Raw genomic sequence first — 10,450 nt, 5'->3', positions numbered from 1 at the left:
CTTCACTTTTAAATAATTGCTTGAGCTCGATATCTGACTGCATGCCTAGCAACTCAAGTTGATAATTACTAGGGGCAGTGGCCACATTAACTGCAATACGATTTGAAAACATTTTCATCATGAGCAAAAAAGCATTCATTCCGTCAATGCGGCGGTTGAACTCGTCAATAAAGTTGCTGATAAACCTGTTAAATGCATCAAATGATCCATTGGTTTGATGGTCAGATACCGTTGGGAAATGTGTTGTAACACCACCTGCACTTAAGTCTGGTGGTGAGCTGACATAAAATTTGAGTGCCGTTCCTAGCGCATTTGAGTTTGAGTATACTTTTTGGTGCGAGTTGAGTAACAAAATCGTTGCGGAGTAGCGAATTGCCGCTCGACTGCAGAGGAATTGGTCTCCATCCTTAATTTAAACTCCAAGCCAAGTAAATATGATTTTTTTATAAATTGATTTTTTGATATTTTTGTGGGATTTTCAAACGTCAATGGGAGCCGCAAGAAGGTTATCTGGGAGCCGCGGTTAGGAATCACTGCTATAGAGTATACTCTATATATAGTTGGACCCTATACTTGTCAGCGATCGAGATTACCGGACCGCGATCTGATATATACGATGGATTCCGTCACATGCCGTCCATTTTATGTTATCTTCTAATACTTTTCATTCAGTGTGCATGTGTCTTCTATAAATCGACTAGGCAGGCCCAGGTGATTTCAAAGAATTTTGCGAGTTGTTTCGACACCTTCCAATCTTTTTATTGTATCGCAATCTTTTGGCGTTTTTTGAAAGGGCAAAATTATTAACAATAAGTTCAACTAAACTCAAATGTCAACTTTCGATCGAAATTTGCTGGATACTACAAGTAGTTTTTCGTTTACTCATCATTGCTTCGCGGGGACCCTATGTTGGGCATACCTGCTCTAGACGCAAAGTTCGGAAGGACACATATACTGTTAGGGGAACTATCGTCCTCGAATCGAATCGAAATTTAATGAATAGAGTGGGAAAGGTCACATTTCAGAATCAAAATATAATCTCACATCACATATTGCTTGCGCAGAATCGCGATTCGGATATATTTGGGTCTAGATAGATCAGCTCGAAGCGAAGGAGCAATTAATTGAATATCTGCTGCATTCACTCTCTAGTCCGCCCGTGATCAGAGTCACTCGCAAAAAAATCAATTTGAATAAATGTAGTATGAAGAATATTTAGGCCAATACATTCTTGCAGTCTATAAATCAAGCTTCATCATAATTCAAGCTTCTTCTGTACGTCTTCAAATGCATGGAGGGAAGTGCACTAGCGTATCTTCGTGAGCTAGTGACAATGCATAATCCCGGAAGAGCAATACGTTCTCAGTCGCAAAAACTCTTGTCAGTTCCAAGAGTCAGAACATCGACCTACGACGAGAGAACCTTTTCTTCCTCGGCCGCCATTCTGTGGAACAATCTTCCATTTTCTATCAGACTATGTGACTCGCTATTAGGGCTGGGCAAAATCGAGTACCTGAGTGATTCGATTCTGAATCATGTAATATGCTTCGAGTCGAGTCGAGTAATCGAGTATCGCTCATTGTGACATCATAACAGAATATAATATGCCAAAGTTCAAATATACCGTTTATGCCACCACGAAGAACATAATGCCTATTATCCATCTCATAAATGATACTTTGGTATTTTTTCGACCATGCCGATTTCTTTCCACTTGGTGATAATGGTGTGGGATAATCATGACCTCGGAAATATGCTACTTCCAGTAACCTTTTTAGCTTTGTACTACATGTTTCGTATGCTACGACACCGCCTATCAAGGTTTCAAGGCTTCAACATTGAAAATTGGCATCGAAACTATAATTCATTGATGAATCAACTTTCAGTGACGAGAAGCGTACAATTTCAGTACTCGAAAAAATCGTCTTTTACTACTCGACTCGAATCATTAAAATTAGTACTCGATTCAGATTCGAGTACTCGAATCATCGTGCCCAGCCCTACTCGCTATATGTTTTCAAATGCAAAATCAAGACCGTTTTATTCACACGAGCGTTCGAACTAGAGTAGTGTTCATTCCGCCCTACAACTATGCACTTCGTCTTTTATACATATCGTTTACTTTTATATTTTATTGCCTCTTATGTACAGCGCCCTAGTGTAGTAATGATATATTGTTATTCGGCGCTCTATAAATTATTATATTATAATTATTATTATTAAATCAATGGCAAAAGTAATTTGGAAATGAGCACTGAGCAGATTAAGCGAGTGCCACCATTGCGCAGAAATATGGATATACAGAGATCGTGAGTATATTATAGATCTGATATTCAGGGATCTGAACCAATGTTATGACAAGTCGTTTTCCAGTTTCCAGTAACCGATGGATTGAGATGCATCAAACAAAATGACAGAATCTTTCTCACATTTACAACCAGCTAGATACCTCTTCCTGATCTCCTTCTTAGTCATTGCTCTTTTCCACAGATTAAACCCTTCCAATACACCCTGAAACCCGTCTTCGTCTTGTTCCGGCGGTCCTAGTGAAATGCCGTCGGTATTGCCATCTTGGTCTTGACCCAATACCAGAACGCCGTTAGATTTGAACGATCCCGAATCTGCTGCCGACAAGCTGCGCCGAGAGGCGTTCAAATAGTAATGGACAGTCCCGGAAAAGGGGGATAGCAGGACGCACAACTGCGAACGGTAGATAATCACTGGGTTTTCAGTGAAATCGTAGGGCCGGTCGTTCAAGGTAACTATCATTTTTGAAGCTTTGATATCAAGGTGGATGTTGATCGTATTGCAGTTTTTCGTGCCTGCTGTGCAGTAGCTCATTATGGAACCTTTTACAGGTGTGCTGGAATCCACAGATCGCACCCACGCGCATGCAGTAAATGCAGTCATCGACGGCATTGGTCCGGTGTACTGAACGTAATCGCGATGTAATGGTTTCCCGAAAACGAAAGTGGCAATCTTGCATCCTGTGATAATGCACGAGTGTCATATTAGCATCAGTGTTGGGATTAGGGTTTCATTTAAAATAAAAGTCAATTTAAAACAAACATGTTCAAAAAATAGCCGTTGTTTAAAACATGTTTTATATGTCACGACGTCACGAATATTAAATTGTGACGTCACAATTGATCATCATTTTTATATGACTCCTTGGGAATAACAATTGAAACAATAGGGTCAATACGAGATACCCTTGATGAACGAGGTTACCAGCCCCCTTTCCTAAACGTACCAAGGAGTATCTTTGACCAGTACTACATCTTAATAAATTTAAATCATTGTTTGAAATCAGGGCTTTAAATGCAACCCGAGTTGGGATCAAGTCCATACCTTCGATTCAAAAGTCCATTTCGAGTCACTCCAAATTTTGACTTGAGCGAGTCAAGTCATTTCAAAATTTTCAAGTGATGTCACAAGATTTCAAAGTCAGTGTCACGTAAATTTTTAAAGCGACTCGAGTCATGTCAAGTCATCTAAAGCTTTAAGACCAGGACCAGAGTTCTCCGACCACAAGCAAGCAAGCATAAAAACATTTTTACAATTACTCGGCATTGTATCGCGGGCCAGATGATATGGTGCTGATCGCCGCATCCGGTTGATTCAGAATCTTTGGGCAGTGTCGTAGCTAGGGGCGAAAGGGATCATGCCCCCGATTTTTGAAGTTTGGATCCCGAATTTTAGCCTTTTGTTGAAAATATATTATTTGTAGAAAAATATGTCGTTTCGGATACATTTTCAGTTTAGTTGGTTTCGTTAATAATTCATTTGTTGATACAATTACTTTGTTTCTGTTATTTACTCATTTAATCCAGTAGTTCTTAACATTTTCCTACAGCGCCCCTTTTCGAAAATTGCATAGGCCTGACGCCCCCATATTTTAAGGACGGTAGTAAAAACAAGAGTGCAAAAGTTCGAAGTCCGGTCGCTATTTTCGGGTTGGGACGTCACTATGGAAAGAACTTGAATCGCGCCCGGGGACAACTCGACTAATTAACGCTATTATATCTGCATGTGCTTCGGGATCAAATCATGGTTGTTATAACAACCATCGGGTACGGGCTCGTACCATCTGGTTCGTGCCCATGCCCACTGCTCAGTGTACACATCCCGAATTCACCTCTGAGACTGGCAATACGGGGACGTTAATTCTATTGGGTTTAGTTTTATTGCTTTCTATGACAAGTAAATCAACTGTGATAGTGGTAGAGATCTTTGCTCACATTGAATTTAGTACTGCACCCAGTTAATAAATTCAAAACGAATGTATTCCAAACAAAGCAACCCATATTATATAACGTTCATGTGAGATTGCGTCTTGCGGGTCACAACACTAATCAGTATGATCCTTTATTATGATACGATTAAGAAATATTCTGAAGATTTAACTTTGTGGCTCTGAAATACAAATATATTTAGTTAATCATTTTGACCCAAAAGCTTCAAAGCAGCTTTAATGTACAAAGGGCTCTCAATCTTAAAAGTGGCACAGTGCCTCTTTCTTCGATTTCGACACGTTTTCCGCTGTGGCATAAAATACCTAGTTCTAAATATTTTGTGTAAAAAACCCCGAGCTAGAGTGATGGGAGTATTTTAACGGGGAATTGGCCATCTAAAAGTGCACGCAATTAATTTTACATGAATCATAATAAACCACTGCATACATGGAAACATGTTGCAAACATTGTGGGCATGTGTATCGCACGAAGCGTGACGAAAAATTCCGAGATTTGACGGATTTTGTCGAATGTTAATTTGCAGTGAGAACTTAGGGATATGCTATATAGAACTATTGTTTTACTACATAATCATGTGTCCCTACTGCACCTTCTACTGCGATGCCATTTTTCTTCCGCGCCCCTATTCCGCCCCTCAATCCAGCGCCCCCATATCGCCCCTGAACACTTTCACCACCTTTAAAATCCTAATCGCCCCTTCGGGGGCGCTGGAGACCAGGTAAAAGAACCACTGATTTAATCGAAGACTTCAGATCAGTTTCAAGTTATTCGGTGGTTTGGATATTCATAAAACGGGAGAAGCTGAAATTTAGTAACTATCCAGTATTTGAGATTCACTGGTTAACCGATTATGACAATAGTTGTTTTGTACCCTTGTATGGAGACCTAAGGTGAGATAGTAGATTATGTTTGAAATTACTATCTGAATCTGCTAGAAAGGCAGGGAATGAGTTTACGCCATCTTTTCTTTGCCACATATTTGGATGGTTTTTATATCAGAATGTTGATGGATTTCACCAGTCCGTTTCTTCGTCCAGTTCAATGTATATATATTCTATATTTATAATATACAATATACATGGGCTGAATTGAACAAGTACTTTGGATATGCTTAAGGTAATGATGTAAAAGCTAATTGCTCTTTGCTACAGTCAACACAAGTCGACATTGCATCATCGCTGAATACTGCAACGGACTGATACAAGCTACAGCGTACTTGAATTACAAGGATTCTGGAAAAGAAATATTTACTCGCGATTTATATCAGTGTAGCGTACTTTGCTTACAAATAATAATTCCTAATAAGTTTAAAGTAGGTAACCATACATCCTCCTTTAGGAGGATTTGGCTTCCTTTATCAGGTTTTTGAAAATGTCCTCCGAGGATGCCTAAATGTCCTCCTTTTTGACAATTCGTACTCATTTACAGCTTTTACAGCTAAGATAATGGATAGATTTGAGTGACAATGGGCATAAATGACGTTAAATAGGAAATTCGTGGTTCGATCGGAAGCGACGACCTTTTTTTAGTCAACCCATCAAATTTTTCAGCGAAAATAGCGAAATCGGCTGATTTCTGTTTTGATCAACTAACTTTTCTGATTTGGCAAACGTGTCCTCCTCTCCCTATTCCAAAATATGGTAACCCTAGTTTAAAGACTTCTTCATCAGGTCTTGAAACAAACACTTTTGTAGTTGCCATGAACTCATCTATCAGTCTTCACTACTGTCTTGGAGTAGGCTAATAAAAATTAATTTGAGTCTTTGAGAATCAGATCAGGTCGATCCCCCTAGTTTTGTCAAATGGAGGTTTCCTGCGTATTCAAAGAATTCCGGAGGCTAATAACACCTTAGAACCACATATAACCTATTCGCCAGAACCGTATCTATAATATTCATATGTACAGAATGACAATGATCTTAACCTCGTTTTAAATGGTTACAAAAACGAAATATTATCTCTTACCAACTGCCTTTTTTACTTCTTCAGTTACTACGGTGATACTCTTCGGAACGTTCTGTAAGAAGATCAATCGAGATTCAGTTGGGTAGGCGTGTCATGTCATGGAAATGGATTTGCGTGATTTGGAGGTGCGAGTTCCATGATTTAGGTACTAGTGGGCTATAATATAGATGTATATCCACAATACCGTAACAAGTCATTCGGCTCAATCCCATGAGTGTGGACATCGATTGTAATCATCCGGCCCAGTGATTCTCAACCTTTTCGACCTCGCGGCACCCTTTCAAAGGGGGAAATAGTTCGTGGTACCCTATAACACTTCGAGTAGCCTACCCTAAGTGGCGAGTAGCGTAGTGCACCGCTGCAACATTGATGAGTCGCGGCCTAGATCGACTCCAGAATCCATTCCTAAGTGTAAGACGGTTTATATTAGGGTTGCCATACGTCTGGAATTTCCTGGACATGTCAGGAAATTTACTGTCGAAACTGCGTCCGGGAAGAAATTCTAAAACATGCCTAATGTCCGGGATTTTTAAGGCTTGAAGTAGGCTAAAAAGTCCACCCTCGAAAATAAATAAAAATAACCATCATTTACTGAAGTAAGTCAAATTGTAATCGCAATTAACAATATTACGGTATATTCCTAGAGTCGGTCGGTGAAGGCCATTTTGATGCTTTATTCAAGAATAGTGGTTCTAAACCTGAGGTTCGTTTGCCTATATTCTAGGGATCGGGAACATGATGAACGTAATGAGCTTCCAAAATAAGCCGTGAATAAGTCTGGGCAAAGGTACTGACATTTTTTAGTAACCAGCTTATCATATTTCGAGCTGGGTCACGGAACATTTTCATATTGGAAATGGAATCGCGACCATAAAAGGCTGGAAACCACCGGATGTGCAACCTGCTGGTGCAGACCGTCATTTCGGCTTATAAATAGTCTTATTCGCGTGACATGAACATGACTTGACGATGTACAATTACGATCTCTGCATTTTCGATGTCATCTTCCACCACCAGCTCTTACCGCTAACTCCGAACGCTTGGGCGAAGAGAGGATCAACATTACATAGTAATATATGTACGGTTGCATTTGGAACAAAAATTAATATAAAACAAACATGTTTAAAACATGGCCCTTGTTTAAAACAAGTTTTAATTGTTTTTAAAAAAAAATTTTTAGCCATGGAGCCAGGAATCCCTAATTGTGACAACACAATTGATTGACATTGGCAATGGAGAATACAGGGTAAATATTGCTCTTTCGGAGAAAAAGGCTCCCGAGTCTCGACCACTGTCATAATCAGACTAAAAATATCTTTAACCGGGACGACATCGTTATGCAGCATTTTCCAGTCGACGGTCATTATCATCAGAACACCATCTCGTACCAATATTTCATCTATATCTACATTCTATAACTGTTGAACCGACGACGATTTTGATGGTTTGAGCCACCTCACATCGTATATACGTCGACTATATTAGGTGCAAACTGCAAATAGTCGGTAGTCTCATACCACGTGTTTATTCGAAAGTATTTACACAATTATGGCATAATTATACAGCGTTTGTAAATAAACACATTTTAAGGCATTTTTAAACACTGTTTAAAACATGTTTTAAAACACCACTTATTTTAAATGCAACCCTAAATATATAGATAGAAGAATGATTATTATTATTGACTGGATTCATTCAAAAAATTTAACAGCGAAATGCATATTTTAACCAGATTTATAAAGTAAGCCCCCCATAGGTTGCATCGATTACCCTATATGGTGGGTTCATGATCAGTATTTTTCTGGGCGGGAGGGTGCTGAAAAAAGTTGTTTCGGTCCTGGTTGCAATTGCAACACGCAACCACATGAATGCAGCGACCTAACGTTATAGCAGGGCTTTCAAACACACGACCGCCCCCACCCGACGAATTCATCCGGCCTGTGATGAAATATGCAGACCAAATGAGAATACAATACAGCAATCACCAGAGCTCATATTAGAGATAGCCCAATTCAGGACCTACACTCCGGTATACAGTCGCTAGGCAAGCTTTGACAGTGTGGCGTCATGTCGACCGACAACGTGTTCATACCTCATTTTAAAACCCGCTAGTGGACGCTAAAGCATGTCCGAAATTTGAACCACTAAAATATGGTAACCCTAGTTTATATAGGCTTCATTATTTCAATACAGCGAAAACGCATACTATCTGACATACCGAATTCGTCAGCAATCGTCATTTGGATGAGAATAGCGAACATCGCTGCGTTTGTGCCACAGAATTCACGCGTTTATGCAGAATGTATATGATACTATAGATTTAATGAAACGTCACATGTCAGCATCTTAATATCTGACTTATATGTATAGTGAAACACCGGTTATAACAACAACCACTGCCCTTGTGGTGTGGCATTGTAAAAACGTTTTGGGGGTTCTGCACATCACGAGCGAAGGCTTTGACGGATAACTTGAATAATATTAATAATTAATATTTACCTCACAGTCTCCCAGTTTTATCCATTTTCCACCAACGAAACGAGTTGTACAAAAGCCATCTGTTATTGAAGAGAATTTATGTAACAGTCGGATAATGATTTCATCAATACAAATGGCGTTGCCGAGAAAGAGAGAGGCAAACAATTCCTCTTTCCCACCCGATATCACGGTCGTAAAGTAATAACCACCTAACTCTTTCCCTTTATGATGTTCAACCGCATTCTGGATTCGGCATCGAATCTTGAACAGCATCAGTTTGTTTTCACCTAGTGAAACCTACAATCGATTGTACCCAGTCTTGAATTCAGATTTAGTTTTCGAAACGAGTAACCGGTGCATTCAAAGGCCTCAAGTCATTACCACGTATAGCGCAATATTGTTAGCTGACAGTTTATCTGTATATAGGTGATACGGTCGAAATGGAGCATGTATTGTATACTGATAATGATGTGCCCTGCGCTGTACATTAAAATAAAGGATGCACTTCATATCATAGGCAATGTCGTCATGATTTACCTACGTTCCGGAATGGAGGCGTCTCTATTTCAATTAAAATGGAAACTTAGATCGACACTCCGCGACCCCAATGGGGGAATTGGGTGTGTAGCTCATATATTGATGAAGTCAGTTGTTCTTCACCTTTACTATCCTGGGGAACCCTTACGGTAATCTGGAGGCCTTCGGGGAACCCTCAATTTTCGCCGAGTCACAGAATCTAAAATCCACTACATTACACATCTAACCACACATCTATTACATGACTATAGATCAGTTCACCGAAATATTTTCGGGGTGCGCCAGTACAAAAGGGTACACACAAATTTTTTAGGTTAAGATCTTCCGTTTTATAGGTAAAAAAATCGCACTAGTGATGACCTTCCAGTCACCGGCTTCTCAAATATTAGAGGTACGTCCAATCTCCCACAAAACTTGAAGAGGTCCGCCCTCAAAAAAGTTACAACCCCTGCATTAGTACAACACATATCAAACAGACTTGCCTGCAAATTACCTGGTCCTGAAGAAACCGATAAGGTTAAAGTGATAGCACAGGCACACGTCTTGGTATAATATACTAAACTATAATGCCGTAACCATGATTCATGTGCCGCATCACTCCGTACCTACCAGTCCGTATAGGTAACGCACGAAAAGACTGTTAAGCCCACGTACCACTATGGTACTGCAATACACGCGATGCCAAATGCCGCTAGTCCCGCTAATGCTACAACACACAACTCACTTTTTGACGACGAAAGATGAACTTCGAATAAAAAAACTGACATCAAACATCTACTGAATAATATCGCAGCACGCATAGTCTCCATCATCGCCGGTCCAATTTATACTATTTATCTGTACGGTAGACTGCGAAGTTTGCCTGATTGTCGCATCACGGGAGGAAAACCGGAAGTCATCATAATAATCGCTCGCCATCGTTATATGTTTACATTCTATAGTTATACGGTGACATACAAGTTCGATCTACCCTGTCTGGTAACGTTGGGTGCATAAGTTTAGGTATTGACGCATATTGTTTACAGATCGAGAGGCTCATGCCGCTTCCTGACTGGGCAATGGGCACGTACACTGTGCAGCGTGCTTGATTAATATAATTCATCATGCCGCAATTTCAAAATAGGTCGTGCGTATGTAGAATACCCGACCACGATTGAGTATCTATAATAATAGAATATTGATGCATTGCTTTCATATTCATAATAATTAATAGC

General features: G+C 39.8%; 1 protein-coding gene across 1 annotated transcript; it reads right to left on the bottom strand.

Annotated features, from left to right (window-relative positions):
• Nucleotides 1-1,019: 1,019 nt before the first annotated feature.
• On the bottom strand, nt 1,020-10,085 carry LOC145438986 (neuronal pentraxin-1-like). The gene is made up of 4 exons (XM_080316396.1): nt 9,961-10,085; nt 8,721-8,779; nt 6,222-6,273; nt 1,020-2,987 (listed from the first exon to the last, which is right to left on the bottom strand). The coding sequence occupies exons 1-4, from the start codon at nt 10,046-10,048 to the stop codon at nt 2,353-2,355; spliced, it is 834 nt and encodes a 277-aa protein (XP_080172522.1). The 5' UTR covers nt 10,049-10,085; the 3' UTR covers nt 1,020-2,352.
• Between the last annotated feature and the right edge of the window lie 365 nt (nt 10,086-10,450).

The sequence above is a fragment of the Botryllus schlosseri genome, chromosome 5 (assembly GCF_051294905.1).
Source record: "Botryllus schlosseri isolate E-star chromosome 5, Bs_hap1, whole genome shotgun sequence".
NCBI classification, from domain to species: Eukaryota; Metazoa; Chordata; class Ascidiacea; order Stolidobranchia; family Styelidae; genus Botryllus; species Botryllus schlosseri.
The sequence above is the reverse complement of the archived record's forward strand: the minus strand, read 5'-3'. Positions and strand labels throughout refer to the sequence as shown.

What these genes read in the sequence shown, in the direction of transcription:
- LOC145438986 (XM_080316396.1), bottom strand. Translation starts at nt 10,048, where the DNA reads ATGATGGAGACTATGCGTGCTGCGATATTATTCAGTAGATGTTTGATG. An exon ending in TCATCTTTCGTCGTCAAAAA is followed by an intron (nt 8,780 to 9,960) that starts GTGAGTTGTGTG and finishes CTTCAATAACAG; the next exon opens with ATGGCTTTTGTACAACTCGT. An exon ending in TAAAACTGGGAGACTGTGAG is followed by an intron (nt 6,274 to 8,720) that starts GTAAATATTAAT and finishes ATCTTCTTACAG; the next exon opens with AACGTTCCGAAGAGTATCAC.